The sequence below is a fragment of the Rhinoderma darwinii genome, chromosome 1, assembly GCF_050947455.1.
Source record: "Rhinoderma darwinii isolate aRhiDar2 chromosome 1, aRhiDar2.hap1, whole genome shotgun sequence".
NCBI lineage: Eukaryota > Metazoa > Chordata > Amphibia > Anura > Rhinodermatidae > Rhinoderma > Rhinoderma darwinii.
In genome coordinates, this window is record NC_134687.1 from 418043468 (window position 1) to 418066137 (window position 22670).

The 22670-nt window shown below is 41.8% G+C and overlaps 1 protein-coding gene across 1 annotated transcript; it reads left to right on the forward strand.

Annotated features, from left to right (window-relative positions):
* Positions 1 to 2870: 2870 nt before the first annotated feature.
* LOC142648141 (olfactory receptor 13G1-like) lies at positions 2871 to 8920 on the forward strand. The gene is made up of 2 exons (XM_075825427.1): positions 2871 to 2899; positions 7942 to 8920. Exons 1-2 carry the CDS (start codon positions 2871 to 2873, stop codon positions 8918 to 8920), a joined length of 1008 nt encoding a protein of 335 aa, XP_075681542.1.
* The last annotated feature ends 13750 nt before the right edge of the window (positions 8921 to 22670 follow it).

The following is a 22670-nucleotide window of genomic DNA, read 5'->3' on the forward strand; positions in this document are numbered from 1 at the left end:
AAAAAAAGCCCTAATACAACCGCATCGGCGAAAAAATAAAAACGTTACGGCTCTTCAAATGTGGAGGCACAAAAACAAATAATTTAGAAAAAAAAGCGTTTTTACTATGTAAAAGTAGTAAAACATACAAAAAATGTACAAATTTGGTATCGTAATCGTAACAACCCGCTGAATAAAGTTATTGTGTAATATGTACCTAAAAATGGTGCTATTAAAAAATACAACTTGCCCCGCAAAAAACAAGACCTTATACAGCTATGTCGACGCAAAAATAAGAAGGTTATAGCTCTTGGAATGCGACGATTGAAAAACGTAAAAAATAGCTTGGTCATTAAGGTCCAAAATAGGCTGGTCATTAAGGGGTTAAGGGAGAATCGTTTATATGCAAACCTGGAGAACTGCGTCTTTGAAAAGAATTCTCTGCCCTTCCTGTGCTACATAATCTCGGCTCAACGACTAAACCCCCGTCAAGCCAGGTGGTCGCTGTTCTTCACCAGTTTCCAATTTGTGCTCCGCTACCCTCCCGCTAACAAGAATGTAAGGGCCGATGCCCTGTCCAGGTCATTTGAGACACGGTGGAGTCATTTCAACGTATCATAGACCCTTCCTGCATTGTCACTGCCAATCCTTTGCAGGTTAGAGACATCCCTCCGGGGAGGATTTTTGTTCGGTTGGCAGACAGTAGAAGAATTCTCCGCTGGGGACACAGCTCTAAACTGTCTGGGCACGCTGATGTTCGTAAGACCCGTGACCTGATTACTCGTCACTTCTGATGGCCCACGCTACCCATAGATGTTGTGGACATTGTCTCTTCCTGCACGTGTGTGCGTATAACAAGGTTGCTCACTCCACGCCTGCTGGCCTGCTCCAACCTCTGCCTGTACCCAATATCCCCTGGCAGCACATTGCGATGGACTTTGTCACAGACCTTCCTCCCTCAGCAGGATGCAACACTGTCTGGGTGGTGGACCGGTTTTTGAGGATGGCACATTTTATCCCGCTGACCGGCCTACCTTCTGCTTTCTGACTGGCGAGTCTCTTCATTTAGCACATCTTCCGCTTGCATGGCTTGCCCCTTCACATCGTGTCCGATCGGGGGGTTCAATTTACCTCAAAATTCTGGAGAGCCCTCTGTAAACTCCTGGATGTGAAATTGGACTTTTCCTCAGCCTATCACCCCCAGTCCAATGGGCAAGTCGAGAAGATTAACCAGATCATGGAGAATTATCTCTGCCACTCCATCTCCTTGCAGCATGATAACTGGGTACAGCTTCTTCCATGGGCCAAGTTCTCGTATAACAACCACACAAGTGAATCCACCACTTCCACACCATTCTACATTGTGTACAGTCAACATCCTAGAGTACCTCTTCCTGTGTCGACTACATCTCAGGTACCCACTGCTGACTCTGCATTTTGGGACTTTCTGCAAATCTGGCAATGGACCCGGTCCTCTATTTTGCTGGCAGTCGATCGCATGAAATGAAAAGCGGATATAAAAAGAAGAGAGCCGCCTCAGTATCTTCCAGGTACTAAAGTCTGGCTGTCCTCACGGAACATTAGTTTGAAGGTGCCTTCATACAAGTTTGCTCCAAGGTTCCTCGGACCTTTTGAGATATTGCAACATATAAACCCTGTCTCCTATAAGCTTTGGCTGCCTCCCACCCTTAGAATCCCCAACTCCTTTCATGTGTCCCTCCTGAAACCAGTGGTCCTGAACTGCTACACTAAGACTTCTAGTCCCGCAGTTGCTCCCAGCGCTTCATCTAATGTGTTTGAGGTAAGGGAGATCCTGGACTACAAAAGGTTACGAGGAAGGACTTTCTATTTGGTGGACTGGAGAGGGTTTGGTCCTGAGGAGAGGTCCTGGGAGCCAGAGGAGAACCTCAGTGCCCCTGCTCTCATTAAGAAGTTCCTCTCTCGCTCTGGCCCCAAGAAGAGGGGGAGTAAGAGGGGGGATGCTGTAGTGTCCATGGCCGAGGACCGTCAGGTTTACTCACCCCACGGCGGCCGCAGCCATTGATTTGTGAGCGCTGGCTTGTATCTCCTTCCAAGGATACAGGATACGCCAGCGCTCACTTCCACTCCGGTCCGCTGTGTCCCGTAGGGTACGCTTGCACGCTCGTGCCCGGTCTTATAGAGCCAGCGCGCGCACATGGGAAATCATCATCATCAACTGGCCCATGATTTCCTGGACTATAAGAAGGGCCCTGCCCCTTTGCTCATTACCTGAGCGTTGTTAGTTTTCCCATGTCAGTCTTGCAAATGGTTCCATAGTGTTATCCTGTTCCTGTTGTTACGTATGCCCTATTACCTGTATCCCGTGCTGTGTCCTTGTTCCTGAGCCTGTTAGTGTTGGAGTCATGTCCTATTGCACCTGCTGTCGTCTGCCACGTCCAGTGTCATTTGCCACGTCCTGTGTTTTCTGCCATGTCCAGTGTCATCTGCCACGTCCAGTGTTATCCGCCACGTCTGGCGCAACTTGCTGCACCTGCTGTCATCCCCTACATCTGGCGTAACCTGCTGCAGCCACCTCCATCCATTCTAAAGCCTCGGCCCCTGTCTGGGCTATTCAGGTACCCTAGTGGGGGACCTTGTATTGCTTGGGTGCTCTGTTGTTTGGCCAGCTGCCTCCCCACTGCGGCAGTGTGGCCTAGTGGGTCCACATACCCACAGACCGTGACACTGTCAATCACAACCTACCCCATGGGTGATTGCAAAGGAACAACTGCTGTATTCCACGTGATCACAGCTTTGTATGCCATAAGCACTGACCATACATTTATGGCAAATCGTACCTAATGATTAATTAAATGTGTCCTGTCCTTTAGATGAAGTTAGATAATTTAATATTCAAAATGACTTGAATCATGGACTTCCCTCTAAGAACACATTCCAGGTAGATGAAGTTTGAATGCTCTGCCCTCCACAGGATCATGGCCTTGGATTTTAGAATCATAAAAAGAATATTTAGAAAAGTGCTGCCTGTAGCAGCAATAATTGAAACTAAACACTTCTTGTAATTTGATATACGTCTTTCATAATTTTTGGATGAATTTTAACATACGTTTCAGTTAATTTAGACAAACTGGTACAGTAGGTTTCTGTGCCTGATCTGCTAATCTTAGGTCCTGTCAAAGCAATTTTTATTGTTAAGATAAGTCAAGATATTGGTTAGGCCAATTCCGAAATTGTTCCTCTAATAGTATAAGTTGGCCAGGTGCTGAGGCAGAAAAACATCCCCACGCATCACATTGCTGCCATATTTGACTGTTGGTATAATATTCTTACAAATGGGACAAGGTTTTTTTCACTTTTGCCTCATGCGCCCATAAAAAGTTTGCAAGCGTTGATGTTATTCAGTGACAACATCAGTATTTGCTACGGTCCAGTCAATTCCATTTTTGCCCAGTTCCTTTCCCATTTTGCTTTCATGTACATTGATCTTAGCTTAGGTTACAGATGCCTGAACTTCTGTGAATATTCTTCTTGGATATTTCAGTAACTTGAACTGTCACTGCATTCTTGTACTAATTTTAACAGTTCAAAGTCTTCTCCATATGGAGATAAAGTCTCTCATTGTGGTGTGCTGGAGGCCCAGATCCTAAAAATATTAACCCCTTAGTGACCACCAATACGCCTTTTCACGTCGGTCACTAAGGGGCCTTAGGCTAGGCTGACGCCTTTTAACGTTCGCCTAGTCTAAGTCCTGCACGGGTCTCCCGTGCAGGCTGGAGCCAGGGCTCTGCTGTCTGATGACAGCTGAGCTCCTGCTCCAATGCCCGCGATCGAAGTTTACTTCGATCGCGGCCGTTTAACCCGTTAAATGCCGCCGTCAATAGCGACCGCGGCATTTAACTTTGTTTACAAAGGGAGTGAGCTCCCTCTGTCACCCATCGGCGGCCCGCGAATGCAATCGCGGGTCTCCGATGGGGTGTCATGGCAGCCGGGGGCTTGATAAAAGCCCCCAGGTCTGCCCTGGACATATGCCTGTTAGGACGCGCCGGAGGTACGTCCTAACAGATTGCCTGTCAGATTTACACTGACAGGCAATAATGCTCTGGTATACGAAGTATATCAAAGCATTATAGCAGCGATCTGAAGATCGCACAGTAAATTCCCCTAGTGGGACTAGTGAAATAAATAATAAATGTGAAATAAAGATTAATAATAAAAGTTACAGTAAAAAAATAAATAAAACCATTTTTTTCCATAAAAAGTGGTTTTATTTAGTAAAAGTGTAAAAAATAAATAAAAGTACACATATATGGTATCGCCGCGACCGTAATGACTCCATTAATAAAGTTAATATGTCATTTAAACCGCAAGGTGAACACCGTAAAAAAAAAACGCAAAAAAACAATGGCGAAATCAAAACTACATCTCGTCCCGCAGAAAACAAGCACAAAAAATCACTACATTGATGGAAAAATAAAAAAGTTACGGCTCTTGGAAAGCGACGATGCAAAATCAAATATTTTTAGTTCAAAAGTGTTTTTATTGTGCAAAAGTCGTAAAACATAAAAAACCTCTACATATGTGGTATCGCCGTAATTGTACCGACCCATAGAATAAAGTTAATATGTTATTTATGCCGAACAGTGAACGGGGTCAATTTTAAAATGCATAGAACAATGGTGGAATTTCAGGTTTTTTTTTAAAATCCCCCCAAAAAAAGTTAATAAAAGTTAATAAAAAATTATATGTACCCAAAAATGGTGCTATTAAAAAGTACAACTAATCCCGCAAAAAACAAGTCCTCATACAGCTATGTAGACGAAAAAATAAAAAAGTTATAGCTCTTTGAATGCGACTATAGAAAAAACGAATAAAATAGCTTGGTCATTAGGGCCTAAAATGGGCAGGTCACTAATGGGTTAAATGCTTACCAGACTAAATATTTAAGAATATTTTGTTTTTGTCATCTGTTTTGGAATTAAAAAACATCTTCTTTCAGGAACTCTGTAATGACTATTTCTCTCTCATTGCATGGTTCAAATTCAGGGATGTAGCTTAAGGGTATGTGCACACGATGAGAGGCTTTTACGGCTGAAATGACAGACTGTTTTCAGGAGAAAACAGCTGCGTCGTTTCAGCCGTAATTGCTCCTCCTCGAATTTTGCGAGGCTTCTCTGACAGCCGTAAATTTTGAGCTGCTCTTCATTGAGTTCAATGAAGAACGGCTCAAATTACGTCTGAAAGAAGTGTCCTGCACTTCTTTTGACGAGGCTGTATTTTTACGCGTCGTCGTTTGACAGCTGTCAAACGACGACGCGTAAATGACAGGTCGTCTGCACAGTACGTCGGCAAACCCATTCAAATGAATGGTCAGATGTTTGCCGACGTATTGTAGCCCTATTTTCAGATGTAAAACGAGGCATAATACGCCTCGTTTACGTCTGAAAATAGGTCGTGTGAACCCAGCCTTAGGGTTTGCAGAGACAGCAGTTGCAACCAAACCCTGTTGCCTAAGGAAGTTCAAAGATCCCTCTGCCACATAAGAATACACCAGTATTATAAATGGCACATGGTAGGCGGGGTGGCCCTGTTACCGATTTTGCATTTGGCCCAGAAGCTTAAAGTTACACTTCTGTTCAAGTCAATAAAGCCTTGCTGCAATCAGATATATCAGAATTGACAATTACGTTTGCTCATTTGGTTCATTTTGAAACTAAGGGACCAGTTCATTTTTCATTAGGATGATTTTGGTGTTGGAAGACTTGTGGTTTTGCTGCAAATCGGCACGGTTTTCAAATTGAGTGAGGGTAAACAGCAGTTTTACCTCCAAAATCTGTGTATTCATTAACAATCAATTTGAAAACGGCACCAATTTGCGTCAAATCCTTATGGTGGCGGGTTCCTGGCCGCACTACGGCCGCAACGTGCGAGCCCAGACTTACAGTGAATATCTAGTTTTCTCTATCTTTTGAAATAATATCAATCCACCAACAATTGCTGGAATAAAGGGGAACCCACCACTATGTCGCTTCTGAAGATCCTTGTATCTCCAAACTAATGTTGATGGAGCACAATAGTTTATTTATTCCTATGGAATAGCCAACAACATTCGCTCAGAGATCCAGAGAGCTTCAAGCTAATTGCCAAAAGAGGGTAATGCTCAGAAAAGCTGCAGGTGCTTCTCACTCTAGTAATAGCTGGAGTGACAGCTCTTGGACCCCAATTGATCGTCTAACGTGTCTATGCATTTTCAAAAGACAGATGAACCCAGATGGTAAGTTTAGAGGAACTAAAAAGAACAAAAAGCAAGGTAGACTTTAGTTTTAGGGCATCAAAACTATGCAACTTTTTGTTGTGGCAATGGTCACGGCTTTAGTATGACTAGTTATCCATGACAGATCATATCTTTGGCAGAGACAGGGTCACTTATTAATTCCAATTGTCAAATAAAGCCAGGAGGATTTCATTTTCCCCTTACCCAAGGGGATTTTCTAAGGGATTTATTTTTCATTTCCTCTTTATCTGCTAATTTATAAAAATCATATTCCCAAATGATCTAATCTCTGTTGTCTAATATGAATAGTATTTACATTAATATATAAATATGTTTACTGTATATTGCTGTTAGTTCATGATGTGGAATATGGTGTCGGTAGAAGGTACAATTTAAAAAATACGATATGAAGTCTCAAATAACAATTATTTTGCCAACTAATGATTTTGATACATGCATCCCTCCACTTTGTTTGCATAACTTGTGTTATTGAATTTCCAACATTTGGTGGAGACAAATTCCTCATGCAGGAATGGTATATATTCTTCAGAAAAGATCCAACTATTTAGCTGTTGGACGTTTTAGCTCATTATATATGTTGTTTAATAAGGTAGAGTTTTGAATTAAAATCCATCATGCTCTATTATTCACATGCTGTCAAATAAATAAAAACATTTTTATTGATATTTCAAGGATAAATCTAAAATGAATCATTGTAGCTTTAGCTATCACGCATCTTTCTCGATTTGCATGCCACAATGCATTTGTTTAACCAGGCATTTATCTAAACTAGTTTTTCTCTGTTCATAGAACAATTGGATATGATAAAATAATATACATTAGCAAATAAAAGGAAATATTGTATGATATCTTGTCCTTAAATTTTGTTGTTGCTTTTTATAAAGACATATTATTTTATATTTTGTACAAAAACCGCATACAAGTCTACTTTATTTTACCATCCTTTATGTGAATTATAAAAAAAAGTTTTTCTTATGGGGTTTTCCTATATAAGGCATTTATAGCATATTCATAAGATATACCATAAATGCTGGATTGTTGGGGGTAAACATCTGGAACCACCACCTATCAGGAGATTGAGGTCACCTGAACTTGCTTGCTTGGGTCTTTCTGTAACTCCCATATATTTAAATAAAGAGAGCTGGGCACATTCAGCATTCCATTCAGCCTCACCTAGTAAAAAAGGGGTTGGGGACTCTCTTTCTAACACTAAGTTGGGGTACCAGAGGTGGAACCTGACCTATCAGATATTTATGGAATAACTTGATAAATATCTTACATTGGATTTCCGTTTAAAGGGGTTTTCCAGGCCTAAGAAATTGATGGACTCTCCTCAGGAAAGGGCATCAATACCTGATTGGTGGGGCTCCGGCTCCCAGAACCCCCGTCGATCAGCTGTTTTGAAGGGGCCATGAAGCAGCGCTTGTACGAGCACCGTGGCCCCTTCAAAAGAGCTGATCGGCGGGGTTTCTGGTAGCCGGACCCTCACCAATCAAATATTGAAGGCCTGAGGATTTCTTAGGACGGAAAAATCCCTTTAAGGTTATTAATTTTAAGTTTTATGCGGTATGAACTGTTGCAATGTTCTATACCTCACTTACACCTTTATATAACATGAAAGTTTATATATTTAAATCATTCCAAATGTTGTAACAGAATATCATGTGACAATCTGTGTCTTTCTACAGATTCTACAACAGATTTAATGACAAAATGAAGAACAATTCCCAAGTGTCGGATTTTATTATTTTAGGCTTGTCCACTAATCCAGACCTGGAAACACTGGTGTTCTTTTTATTCTTGATAATTTACATAGTAGGTTTTATTGGTAACTTGGTTATATTTATACTCTCCAGTACAGACTCTGTTCTTAATACACCTATGTATTTCTTCCTTGGATTCTTGTCAATTCTTGATATTTGCTCTATATCAGCTACTGTTCCTAAAATGCTGACATGCTACATCATTAAATCTAAGGTTATCTCCTTCTATGGGTGTGCTACCCAGTTATTTTTCTTCCTCTGGTCCGTTGGGACAGAATTGCTTCTTCTTGCAGTTATGGCCTATGACCGATACGTTGCTATCGGCGAACCACTACGGTATTCAATGATAATTAGTCGCAGAGTCTGTATCAATATAGTGGCTACACTAACAATTGTCGGCTCTCTGAATTCAATGACACATACATATTGCACCTTTCGGCTCCCATACTGTGATGATAACAAGATCAATCATTTTTTCTGTGAGATAATGCCTTTACTGAAACTTGCATGTGCAGACACCTACATAAATGAGATTGTGGTATTTACTGCCGATTTTATCCTTGGAATTTGCTGTTTTTGCCTAACCTGTATTTCTTATGTCTTTATTATTAACACAATACTGAAGATACGTTCTGCTGAAGGAAAACGCAAAGCCTTCTCTACTTGTGCCTCACACATAACAATTGTATCCATGTATTATGGGGCTGTTATTTTCACCTACATCCGCCCTCGGTCTAGTCTGTCTTTAGAGAAAGATAAAATAGTCTCTGCTCTATACGCTGTTATTACACCAACCCTGAACCCTATAATATATAGCCTGAGGAATAAAGAGGTGAAAGAGGCATTCAAAAGGTTTGTCCGGAGGCTGGTAAAGCACACGAGTCTAAAACCATGTCAATATTGAGGGTCATTTAGGGACTGACTACATAACATGAAGAATTCAATCTGATTATGTTCTCGTTTTGTGCCAGATTTTCTTAATAAATCTTTATTACTATAAATAAGTATTCTTAAAGTTCAGATGCAAAATGAAATTTGACGCAAAACACAGTATCACCTACCTCATAAACCACTTCAATGAAATTCATCCACAGTACAAAAGGAAAGTGAAAAAACTGAATTCCCAACTAAGGTTTTACCACATTTATTGTCCATAATTTATTTCTTGGTAGATTGTGAGCATGTATAGTATCTGGCAAGAAATTATATTTGTGCTTTTATTTCCCTTTTTTACACTCATCAAATTTTACCTTGACTACAAAATAAAGTTCCCACTATGGCTATGTGAATTTATAAACCAGAAATCCATACGTTTTTTTCTCTATTGTGCACCTTTTGAAGTGTCTTCTCTAAAAAAAAAAAATTAAATAGCTTTCACAAATTTTCCTAGCTGTCTGAACCCAATAAATCTTTTCAGCTGTACATAAGAAAATAATTTCTACTGTAGTCTGAAATGTCCAAATTGTTTAAATTGCCCCTTTAACATTTATTTTTTTCTTGTTCTACTAAAATATTGTTAAGTTTAGTAATATGTAGCAATTGTGTCTTCCTGTAGAGTCAATGGGAGCTATAGAAATCTATATTGCGTAAGCTCCCTCGGGCGGCGGCAGTGGGTTTTTGATATTATAGCATATAAGGCTCTATACTTGGGGAAGATTTATCTAAACTGTCTAACATATAACTAACTACAAAGAACCACACAGAAAACTTGCTACCAAATATAAAAATTCTTTATTAGTTATCAATACATATAAAAGAAACTACAATAAAGGATACCCACAAAAATGGATCCCCTCATTGACCAGGTTCTAAAATCCAATAACGGCTTACATTTTAAATAGTGCAATAAGAGACTGGTAAGCCACAATCCACAAGACTATGTTGAACATAATAGTTAAAGAACCTAGTCAAATAAAATGAGGTATACAGACCAGAACAATGGGGAGATCCAACCCCAATATGTGTTTCCCAAATAGATTCTCCTGGGGGCCATGTCTAACATTAAAACTGCCCTAGTTGCCCATAGCAACCAATCAGAGGTGAACTTTCATTTCTTAACTTATTCCGAAAAAATAAAGCTGCAGTGTGATTGGTTGCAATGGACAAAGACAATTTTACTGTTAGACAGTTTGACGAATCTGCCCATTGTTTGCACTTTTAAGGCATTAGTTCAGCAAAATACAGGAGTGACTTACAAAGACAGGAAAAGTATGAAGGAAAGACTTATACCGTTTCCATTCTTTTACTGGGTAAAAGCAAATGTGAATAATGTTTTGCTAGTCTGCCCTGTAGTTGCCACGTAAATTTGATGTAAAGGAGTCACAACCACAGTGTGAACAGAGCGCTAAAATACTTTTTGTAAATCAATATCTTGCAATCAAAAACAAAGATAAATCCATTTTTAAGAGCTTCTTTCTGTTTAACACGTGTTTCAGGCAATTTCATATTAAGTAGAATAAACACTGTAAGAATTTAATAGATTCACACACTAGTTTTAACACAAATGCATCTGAATTCATCAAATCAATTGTTGAAGGAAGTTGTAATTTAAATCGGTCCTCCAACGGAAACACAACTTTCCATCATTGCACCCCCCACCTGATTGTTTATCAAGCTCTGAATTTATATTTAAACATATTGCACTCGCTTTCCTGTAATCCAGCTTCCTGTCTGCTTCTGATCAGACACCATCTTGATTTTTGGATTCTTTCTTATCCTTTTTTTTATGGCATTCACCTAGTGGTATAAATTTTGTGTTCATTTTTTTGGACAGGTCGTTACGAATGCTTGAATACCAATAATAGTTTTTATGTTTAAACTTTTTTTTCCAGAATAAAAGGTTTTGTGTGTGTGTCTGTGTGGGGGTGAGGTCTATTTTTTTTTTTCTGTATAATGTTTTTACGTTGTCATTTTGTGTAATTTTTTTGTAATTTAGATGTATATATATATATAGATGTATATATGTGGATGTGCGGTCCATGTCTAGTCTCTTTCATTGATATATATATATATATATATATATATACAGTTAGGACAGTGACATATTCTTCATGATTTGGGCTCTGCATGCCACCACATTGGATGGGCGCATTCGCGGTCGTTAGCTTGATATCTCTGATGCCCGAGACGCTCTGTAATCCTTCACGAATGCGCAGTTGCACATTCTAGATTTTTCAATGGCAGCGCTGTGATGAGGAGGTTCCATGAGGTGATCTTTGTTTTCATTATTTTTATTATGCACATATGCACTTCACAGATGTTCCCACTTCTATGTATTGGATACTTTGAAGAGATTGCTGCTTTTAGACTTTGTACTCTACAGTATCCATCTTACCTGTACATGATTTGTTTGCACTTTATCTATTGATGTGTGTTGCTTTGAAAATTGCCTTTTTATTAATGTATTTTTAAATGTTTTGATCTTATTGATATTTAATTGGATTGTTGATTGTCATTACTATTTATACACTGTATCACTCACATGTTAGTTGCTTGAGAAAGGCTCCAGAGGAAGGAGCTGAAACGTTGCTATTTATGGGACAATAAAGTACCCTCTTTTTTTCACCTTTATATGAACGGAGTGCTGCCTATTTTTTGTACCGTATACAATTGGGATCTTGGTCTGCTCCCTTTGGCTTGCACCCACACTATACCGGTGCTGCTGGATCCATTTGCCTATCTATCTATCTATCTATCTATCTATCTATCTATCTATCTATCTATCTATCTATCTATCTATCTCTCTCTCTCTCTCTCTCTCTCTCTCTCTCTCTATCTATCTATCTATCTATCTATCTATCTATCTATCTATCTAGATGTATATATATAGATGTATATATGTGGATGTGCATATGTGGATGTGGATTTGAAGTGAAACAACTGAGATGCAATTGAAGTGTAGACTTTCAGGTTTAATTCTAGGGGTTGAACAAAAATATCCTGTGAAACGTTTAGGAATTGCAAACATTTTTCTACACAGACTCCTCTTTTCAGGGGCTCAAAAGTAATTGGACAAATTAACATTACCATAAATATTATTTTTTTTTTTTTTTATACTTTGTCGAAAATCCTTTGTAGGTAATGACTGCCTGAAGTCTGGAACCCATGGACATCACCAAACGCTGGGGTTCCTCCTTTGTGATGCTTTGCCAGGCCTTTACTGCAGCTGTGTTCAATTGTTGCTTGTTTCTGGGTCTTTCTGTCTTAAGTTTTGTCTTAAGCAAGTAAAACGCATGCTTGATCGGGTTGAGATCTGGTGATTGACTTGGCCATTGCAGAATATTCCCCTTCTTTGCCTTAAAAACTCCTGGGTTGCTTTCGCAGTAGGTTTTGTGTCATTGTCCATCTGTACCGTGAAGCGACGTCCAATCAACCTTGCTGCACTTGGATGAATCTGAGCAGAAAGTATATCCCTGAACACTTCAGAATTCATCTGGCTGCTTCTGTCTTCAGACACATCATCAATAAACACTAGTGACTCAGTGCCTTTGGCAGCCATGCATTTCCATGCCATCACACTGCCTCCACCATGTTTTACAGAGGATGTGGTGTGCTTTGGATCATGAGCCGTTCCAAGCCTTCTCCATACTTTCTTCCTCCCATCATTCTGGTACAGGTTGATCTTAGTTTTATCTGTCCAAAGAATGCTGTTCCAGAACTGGGCTGGCTTCTTCACATGTTGTTTGGCAAAGTCTAATCTGGCCTTTCTATTTTTGAGGCTGATTAATGGTTTGCCACTTGTGGTGAACCCTCTGTATTTGCTCTCATGAAGTCTTCTCTTTATGGTAGACTTAGATACTGATACACCTACTTCCAGGAGAGTGTTCTTCACTTGGGTAGATGTTGTAAAGGGGTTTTTCTTCACCATGGAAAGAATTCTGCGATCATCCACCACTGTTGTCTTCCGTGGATGTCCAGGGCTTTTGGAGTTCACGAGATCACCAGTGCACTCTTTTTTTTTTTTCAAGAATGTAGCAAACTGTTGATTTGGCTACTCCTAACATATGTGCTCTCTCTCTGATGGATTTCTTCATTTTTTTTCAGCCTAACGATGGTATGTTTCAATTGTATTGAGAGCTCCTTTAACCTCATCTTGTGGGTTCACAACAACAGCTTCCAAATGCAAATGCCACACCTGGAATCAACTCCAGACCTTTCACCTGCTTAATTGATGATGAATTAACGAGGGAATAGCCCATGCAGCCCATTAAATAGCTTTTGAGATTATTGTCCAATTACCTTTGGTCCCTTGAAAAAGAGGCAACTACATATTAAAGAGCTGTAATTCCTAAACCCTTTCTCAAATTAGGATGTGAATACCCTCAAATTAAAGCTGAAAGTCTGCACTTTAAGCCCATATTGATTATATAACTGTATATTCAATATGCTTTGCTAAACATCTAAAATGACAAAACTTGTGTCACTGTCCAAATAATTCTGGACCTAACGGTATTTTTCCCCAATAAATGTTTACACTTTTTTCACTTTATTTTCCTTCCCACTTTTGCACTGATCGATTATATAATACATTGCAATTTGTAAAGGATCTGCCAGGCACTACGTCTGTGGATACTCCCAGGATTAATCAGTCGACACCTGAGGCCAGACCTCTTAGACTGACACCGGCTCCCACCTACCTATGCAACTCAGGGCCTCCATGTCCCCTCGACAACGTAGAGAGTTCCGCAGGAAGAATTGTCTCTGCTTCTATTGTGGGGGTGACAAGCATCTACTGAACACCTGTCCCAGGCGCAAGAATAAGCAAGCCAGGGGCAGAGCGAAGCAGGATAAGCGGGAACTGATGCAAGGCAGAAGCACGGCAGAAGCAGGCTGGAGCAAGGCAGCAGTGGGGCCAGGAATCCAAGAAGAATAACAAGCAATGAGGAAGAGAAAACGGCAGGTATAAATGGACAGGGGGCGGAGCTAACTCCGACTGACCAGGCCGCGATAGGATCTCCCACTCCTGAGCCTGCCACCCTGATTGGTGGGAGCCGGTGTCAGTCTAAGAAGTCTGGCCTCAGGTGTCGACTAATTAATCCTGGGAGTATCCACAGACGTAGTGCCTGGCAGATCCTTTACACAATTCTTGTATTATATTATATGTCCCCCGGCTGCCATGGCAATCCATCGGCATCCCGAAATCAACATCCTCCTATCTAACCACTCAGATGCCGTGACATTGGATGGGTTGACAGCGGCTGTCTAGCAAATAGAACATAGTGCAGTATGAAAGGAAAAAATATATAAATAATCCACTGCGCGGACTGAGCTGCACTCAACAGAGTTGTGCACGTGCGTGTGAGGGTGCACTCTCGGCCCTCCGATAAGCATGGCTGCTGCTCTGCCTGCAGACCTCAATAACTAGACCAGTGAACAAGAGAAGAACAATGCAGGATCCTCAGGGCGCCCCAATGTAAGAGAGACTGAATAAATTATTAAAAGGATGATTTAATTAACGTACTATACGTTTCAAGATCGTTCTGACCTCTTCCTCAGCTACATCAGGTGTACCTGCGGAAGGGGTCACAACAATATCGAAATGCAAAGTATGTTCATTCAAGAGGTTGGAACAAATTCGAAACGCGTAGTACGTTCATTAAATCACCCTTTTAATAATTTATTCAGTCTTTATTAGATTGGTGGCGCCCGGTGGATCCTGCATTTTTCTTCCTCTGTTCGTTGGTATATCACGGCTGTCTTATAGCTCAGATGCCATAGTCGCTAATGACCGTGGCATCTAAGAGGTTAAACAGCGGAGATTGTAGTTATGTCTGATCTTGGCCGTTAGAGCATGATGTTGGATGTATACTACAGCTAGCACCCACAAGTGATGGCGCCAACTCAGCTCTTGAGGCTGAATCATCACAGCTCCATCATAGTTCTGCGGCTCGTGTTATCTAACTGCGAGCCATGATGTACTATTTACGGTGCAGGACTGAATGAAGTTGATTATGACAACTGTAGCATGTTTCGTTTTTTTAGGTGAACCATTGTAACATACAGTTGGAGTACATTGGATATCATGATTGTTTATCTGTGGTGTTCCATAGGACTATAGGTATATTTTTTAAATAATAATCCTGAAATTATTATATTTTGCAAAGATACTGTATTTCTATTCCTCGCCCTAATAATAGACATCTACATGAAGTGCAATTTATTGATAACCTCCTGTGATAGAAGGACTGTTTGTAAAATCATAATGTTAACCAGGTTATCAGAGTGAAGATAAGGATTGTTACATATGTATGCCATGAGGGATGCATTCTCAGGTAAAATGCTGCCCAATTGCTGAGGCTATTGCCTGAAGATTGTAACCATATTTAGGTAACAAAATTTTCTCATTTTTAAAGACAACAGGTCGTATTCTGGAAATCTTCAAAAATCAAATGGACCACACATTTCTGAACACGGGGCTGAGATTTTCCCCTTGTCATACTGTCATTCATGTCGCCGGCTCGCATCTTATTGATCCTCTTTAATTCTAGACTTGAAAACAGGACACAAATGATCAATGACATATTGTCAGAAGAAATGGCAGACTTTGAAGTCCACAAATCATAAACCTAAGCAGTGCTACTGTTTAAAACAAATAGCATTAATGACGATATTTTCAGCGCTGTGATGGCGCGGGTTCAGAAGCTAAGCCAGTCTCTTACGGGTGCCGTCTGTATTACTGTATATAGCCATCACTTCGCTCTAATGGCGGGGATCAGAATATCCGATCCCAGAAGTGTAACCCCTTAAATGCTGCAGTCAAAGCATTATGTTGACTAGCATAATACACTGTAATATATACGTTTTTAAGTGTATTATATGAGCAAATAACTGATCACATACTCTAGTCCTCCAGTGGAACTGAAAAAAATGTTTAAAAAATAAATGTTAAATAATGTTTACAAATTTTTTTTTTTTAAATAAATAAAAAAATATACTTTTTTCCCCACTAAAAATATGTCAAAAATATAAATGAAAAAGTATACATAATTGGTATCGCCACATCCGTAACAACCCAAAAGATATCATTCTCATGTTTTTTAAGCTGCATGGTGAATGCCATTTTTAAAATGTCAGAATTGCAGTTTTTGATTTATTTTGCCTCCCCAATAAAAGTAATCAAAAAGTCCTATCTATCCCAAAATAGTACGAATGAAAATGTCAAATCATACTGAAAAAGAACAAACCCTCACAAAGTTCCATAGACAGAAAAATAAAAAAGTTATGATTCTCAGAATCACAATCATAGTAACATGTCAGAAGTTTTGATTGGTGGGCGTTCAAGCACTGAGACCCACAACAATCAATAAAACGAAGCGACAGAAGCACTCATGTGAGCTTAGCTTAGTTTCTGTTCAGCTTTTTCCAGAAAGCCGATGTATCAGGGTACGGGCTCATAGACTTTCTATTGAGCCCGTACTGCGATACATTGATTTTCGAAAAAGGCCGAACAGAAACTAAGCGGCTGAGCGCTTACACGAGCGCTTCTGTCGCTTCCTTTTAGCGATTGGTCTCAGTGCTTGGACCCCTACCAATCAAAACTCCTGACATGTCACTATGCCTTCATTTTCCTACTATTGATCTTTCCTGACGATTATCCCAGTACATCGTTCTGGCCCACTGTGCCTGCTTTTTATGTCAGGATTCTTCATGTCTATTTTTGTATACAATATATACAGTTAGGTAGCACTTCATTTTATGTGGGTATAGTTATTTCATACGCACGGTTTATTTATCTTCCCTGTGGGTTATGTGAGTGGTTTTCGGCCACCTATGTTTGGTTGACTCTGTTTGCTTATGGTCTTTTACATCTGACCTTACTGTTTGTATCTCCGTATATGGCTTATCCGTTTTTATTCCGTAGTATGTTATTGTGCATTATATTCAATAAAGATTTTCTACTTTTGCATATAATTTTGCATATTATTTCTTTAGGGGCTATGTTCCCTTGTGGTTCGCGTTGTCTTGATGTCACTATGACATGTCAGAAGTTTGTCGAACCTTGTAGTTACACTTTAATATGTCATTTAAACCACATGGTGAACGACATAAAAATAAAAACCAAAAAACAATGGCAGAATTTCAGTTTTGTCCACATTCCACAATTTGTTTTAAAAAAAAGTTATACAATACAATATATGTACTCCAAAAGGTGCCATTCAAAAATACAACTTGTAAATAAGACCATTCGTCCCCGTGCATTTGCATCTTGTCAGCAGCATATCCCTGTTTGCACGAGGAGATGTGCTGCCAACAAGCGACCATTTATTTGGTGGCATAAAATATCTGATCAGCCGTCAAATAAGTGTTTGTTCATTTGTCAGCTAATAGCTGCCCTGTCTACACAGGTCAATGATCAAGAACGAGTATTTATACAAGCGCTCGTTCTCTCGCTCATTGGCCCGTGTGAGATAATGTAGGTGATGCTGCTAGGTTGTCATTCCATATTTCAGTGGAGATTGGGCCTACTGTATCAGCTTCTCATTTCTCTTTGAGTCCACTAAGAAACCATCACAAAGTCTTTGATGTACAAATGAGAAGAAATTATAGGAAACATTAGATTTAACAATACGATCAAACACTTCTGAGTACTTAGTATCAGTGGTATTGTACGGTACTGACTGTCTGCCGCATTCTGCCATAGTTAATATTTATAAAATACAAAATGCAGGAGATCAAATTCAGGTTAAAACTGCTGAAATGACTTGTACACAGCACCATCATGTAGTTGATTCACATTTTTAAATGCTTTTTTAATCCAGACCTCAAACTCTTCCAAGCTATAAAACTCCCATAAACATGCATTTCCCCACAGTGGCATATATTTGGTCATACCTAGTATCTCTCTACATTTCCACCACGTTTTATGTATTTAAGTCCAAGTAGGCATTTTAGGGGATACCAGATTTAGCCTACAGTATGTACTTCCAATGGCCTCCCTTCTAAGACATGATGAATTATCTTACTTCTGGTGTCATCCCAACAAGGGTCCAGTCCCCATTCCAGTACGTGTTGTAGTTGTGATGCAAGGAAATATACCCAGGCATTGGTAGTGCCACTCCTCCCTCCTTTTTAGAGAGCTGTTATTTGTCTTACTTAATTCAAATGACTAATTTTTTCCACAGGAGATCTCTAAATAGTCCATTAACTTTCCTAAATAGATAGAATGGAAGCCGCACAGATGAATTTTGCATAAAGTATAATAATTGTGGTATCAAAGTAATTTTTTTTATAATTGCCCGTCCTAGTACAGATAATGGTAGTTTAATCCAAGCAGCCACTTCATGTCTTATTTTATCTAATAATATCTGAATGTTAAGGGACACATATTGAGTTACGTTCCTGGTTATTTAAAATCGAATATATTTACATTTATTTACACAAGGAATCACTACCCCACCGGTCTGCATTGAGATCTGGTCTGATAATCCAGAATCTTTCCCAAATCTAATAACAATAGTCATGCTATTACAGAGTAAGGTATACAAAGGAACGCGTTCCTCCCACTCCCCATAGCGAAACTCTTCAATATTGTTTGCAACATAGCCACTAGGGTTTCAAAAGCCCCTGCAAAGGCCAGTAGCGGGAGAGGACACCCCTGGCACATTCCCCTCTCCAGGAGGAAAGTGTCTTAGAAGTCATTGTTTGCTCTAATCCTGGCTTTTGGAGCCATGTATAGCAACTGGACCCATTTAATAAATTACGGGGAAAAATCCATTTTCTCCAGTACAGCCCACAGATATCGCCACTCAACACTTTCAAATGCCTTTGTGGCATCTAAATATAGGATAGCTTTGTTGCCTGGGCCATCCAGGGCTGCTGGAGAATGAGGTACAGACACTGCAAATTGACTGCAGTGGACTACGCTGAAATGAAGTCAGACTGATCAGGATGAATCCGGGATGTGATCACTCCAGTCAGCCTGCTCAGCCCCATCGCCTGGATCCTCTTGTACACGGGCGGTGAATTGATTGCTGCTATTGTGCAGGCTAGCCAATAAGAATCAGTGAACTAGAAGAGGCTTCTTCTCACTGGGACTGGACATATTAGGTTGATGTTCTGGGAAGGAATCAAAAGAACAGCAGATGGTCACCATAACAAGTATGTAATAGCAATATCTAGACACAGGAGAAATGTAATAAAATTATTCCAATTGAAAAAAAATTCTATTTTGTGAGATCTAACTGAAATGCAATATTTAATCATAAGACAAGCCATTTAAATTGGAAATATTGACCCAAAATGTCCACTTTAACCAGAATGGGTTTAGTTTCCATCCTATCTGACTCCTGGAAAAAGCAGGAATAAGTTGTAGAATGTCATGCCCATGGCCGCGGGCTGCCAGGTTTGCTTACCTCCTGACGGCCACAGCCATAGATCAATGAGCGCTGGTTACCGTCTACTCCTCAGGAGACTCCAGTGCTCTCTTCCGTTTCGCTCTGCTGTGTCCTGTAGGGTGCGCGGGCACCGTGCCCTCTCTTAAAGGGCCAGCGCACGCACCTGAATTAAAGACCAAATTAGCCCATGAGCACCCTGGACTATAAGAAGGGCTCTGCCCCTTCCTGCATTGCCTGAGCATTGTTGTCGTTACCCTAGTTTGTCTCTGCAAATGGTCTCCTAAGTGTCTTCCAGTTCCCAGTGTTTCCCGTTCCTGCTACCTGTAACCTGTATCCCGTGTTATCCTGGTCCAAGTGCCGTATTGAGTTAGAGTCATGCTGCGCTGAGTACTACGCCTGTCCTGCTACACCACGCCTGGTGTCTGCCTGCTGCCTAGTCCCATCCGAGCCTGTCTTGCTACTGTCTGAAGCTACCACAGGTACACCTATACGAAATATAGACTTTGACCTGTGTCCTGTCGGTCAGCTGCCATACCGTTAAGGCAGTACGGCCTAGTGGGTCTACGCACCCAACGTGACAGTACGCTCAGGCCATGGACCCCGCTGGTCAATCCAAGATCATGATGACGTCACAAGAGATGCGGGCGGATATGCTAGACCTCCGGTCTCGACAGGACCAACTCCTCCAGGCATTGAACATTATTGCACATCGGCTGGATGTGCAAGCTGCCGTTCCTCCTACTACACCTCCTGGCAGTACAGATCCTCCGACTACACCTCCTAGCAGTGCTGATCCCCGATTTTCTTTGCCGCTTCCTCACCGCTATGACGGAGAGGCGAAGACCTGCCGTGGATTTTTGAACCAGTGCCAGATCCACTTTAGCCTGTATGCAAGGGCATTTTCGACTGATGGCGCAAGGGTCGCTTTCATCGTCTCTCTCCTCACAGGCAGGGCCCTAGCATGGCCGAACCCTATCTGGGAGAGGCAAGGACCATAGACCTGTGAATTCCAGGGGTTCCTACGGACATTTCGCACAGTGCTTGAGGAGCCTGGACGAGTCTCATCGGCAGCCGCCTCCTTGCTGAACCTACGCCAGGGAGACACTTCCGTGGGCGAGTACGCCATTCACTTCCGCACCCTGGCGGTAGAATTGTTGTGGAACAATGAGGCCTTGGTGGCTACATTCTGGCAGGGACTGTCTCCTGAAATTAAGGATGAGCTTGCCGCCCGAGATCTGCCGTCTACCCTGGATGGCCTCATCCTTCTGGCCTCCCGGATTGATATAAGGATCCGAGAACGGTTCCATGAGGCTCACCGGGAGGGAGGACTCCCTAGCCCGGTTCCTACTTTGCAGCAACCTCTGCTGTTCTCATCAGCTGTTCCTCCAAAGGAATCTTTGAAGATGGACCATCTCCAGCTGTCTACCCTGGAGAGACAACGCAGACGCACTTCGGGACTTTATCTGTATTGCGGCCCCGGAGGCCATCTTGTGCGTCTGTGCCCCCAAAAGCCCCAGAGCCTAGGGTTGCTTGGAGAGACAACACTGGGTGAAGAAGGTCTTTCTTCTAAATTGTTCGTTCCTGTGACCATAATGTCCAGTGAAAAAAAACGCACCGGGTCTCTGCTTATCTGGACTCTGGATTTGCAGCTAACTTCATTCAGAGAGACCTGGTGGATCATCTCCAGTTGCCCACAACCCCTCTGGAGAGGCATTTGATGGTTGCATCTGTGAATGGACTACCTCTGCCAGACCCGGTTGTAGCTGTGACCAAGCCACTGAGGTTCCAAGTGGGAGCCCTCCATTCCAAACTCCTCTCGTTCTTTGTCCTGGCTAAGGCTGTGAGCCCTGTGCTGCTGGGCCTGCCCTGGCTCCGACAACATGCCACAGTCCTGGACTGGAATTCTGGGGAGGTTCTCCAGTGGGGTTCCGAGTGTCTCAACCGCTGCCTGGTACAGATTCGTCCGGCTCAGCCTCCTCTGCCTCAGTCCTTGGCAGGATTGCCTTGTCATTATTCTGCATTCTCGGATGTCTTCAGCAAGAAAGAGGCGGAGACGCTGCCCCCACACCGGGCGTATGACTGTCCTATCAAGCTGGTCCCTGTTGCATCCCTTCCCCATGGCAGGGTATATCCAGTGGAGAATCCTCATATGGGAGGTTTGGGCGGTCGCCTGGGGCCCAAGGCTCCCAGGGGGCCCATGACCGCCCAAACCGCACATAATTTAAAAAATCTACCCAGGGCTGCTGCCGGCCGCATTCTAGCCGTCATCGGTCCCATGTGCTGATGAAGAGGAGGAGGGGGGGATGTGCAGGGGGAGTCAATTGCGGCCAGGGAACAGGGGCACAGCACATCAGCTGTAGAGAGCAGACTGTCAGAGATTGTGATGGGCAGGTGCTGGAGTCTCTCTCCCTGACAGTCTGCTTCTCTGTGCAGCTGTACACTGTCCCTCCTGTCTAAACATCCAGCAGCTGCCTGATAACGGCAAAACTGCAACTAGAAGATAAAGGACCTGTGGTGACATCACAGTCACATGATTAAGGTCCTGGAGGCTGCCAGAGCACAAGCACCGCAGAGGAAGAGGCTCTGGTAAGTGTGTGTGTGTGTGTGTGTGTGTGTGTGTGTGTGTGTGTGTGTGTGTGTGTGTGTGTGTGTAGGGAACATAATGTAAGTCTATATGGTGTGTGCTGTGTATATAGTGTGTGCTGTATGTATAGTCTATATAGTGTGTGCTGTGTCTATAGAGTTTATAGTGTCTATAATGTAAGTCTATATAGTGTGTGCGTGTAGTGTGTGTGGTTTGAATATATAGTGTGTGGTGTTAGTGTGAATTGTATATAGGGTGTTTAGATTCACATTTCTCATGTGTGAAATTATTTCCCACCCATAGAGCCCTCTGCAGTAAGTCAGATGCTCAGACCCCCCCCCTTGCAGTATAATCTCCCCCGTAGAGACCTCAGTGGTTATTATACTGCAAGGGGGGGGGGTTAGAGCGTCTGATTGACTGCTGAGGGTTCTATAGGGGGATAACTCCTTCCCCCCCAGAGCCATAAGTGTCAGACGCTTAGACCCTCCCATAGAGCACTCAGCAGTCAGTCAGATGCACTGGGGAGGGGTGTCTGATTGCTTAAAGGATAACTAAGTAAACTTTTTTAAAACATTACATGTCATAGTGACATGTCAAATGTTCTAATCGGTGGGGGTCCGGGCACTGAGACCCCACCAATCTCTGAAAAAAAGTGGCAGAAGCGCTCAGGTGAGTGCTGTGCCACTTTGTTTCTGATTGTCTTTCCTCTGATAGCCGAGCAAGATGTGTATGGGCAC

Coding starts and splice junctions, on each gene's coding strand:
- LOC142648141 (XM_075825427.1), top strand. CDS start 2,871: ATGGACTTCCCTCTAAGAACACATTCCAG. Junction 2,900..7,941: donor CCTCTAAGAACACATTCCAG/GTAGATGAAGTT, acceptor GTCTTTCTACAG/ATTCTACAACAGATTTAATG.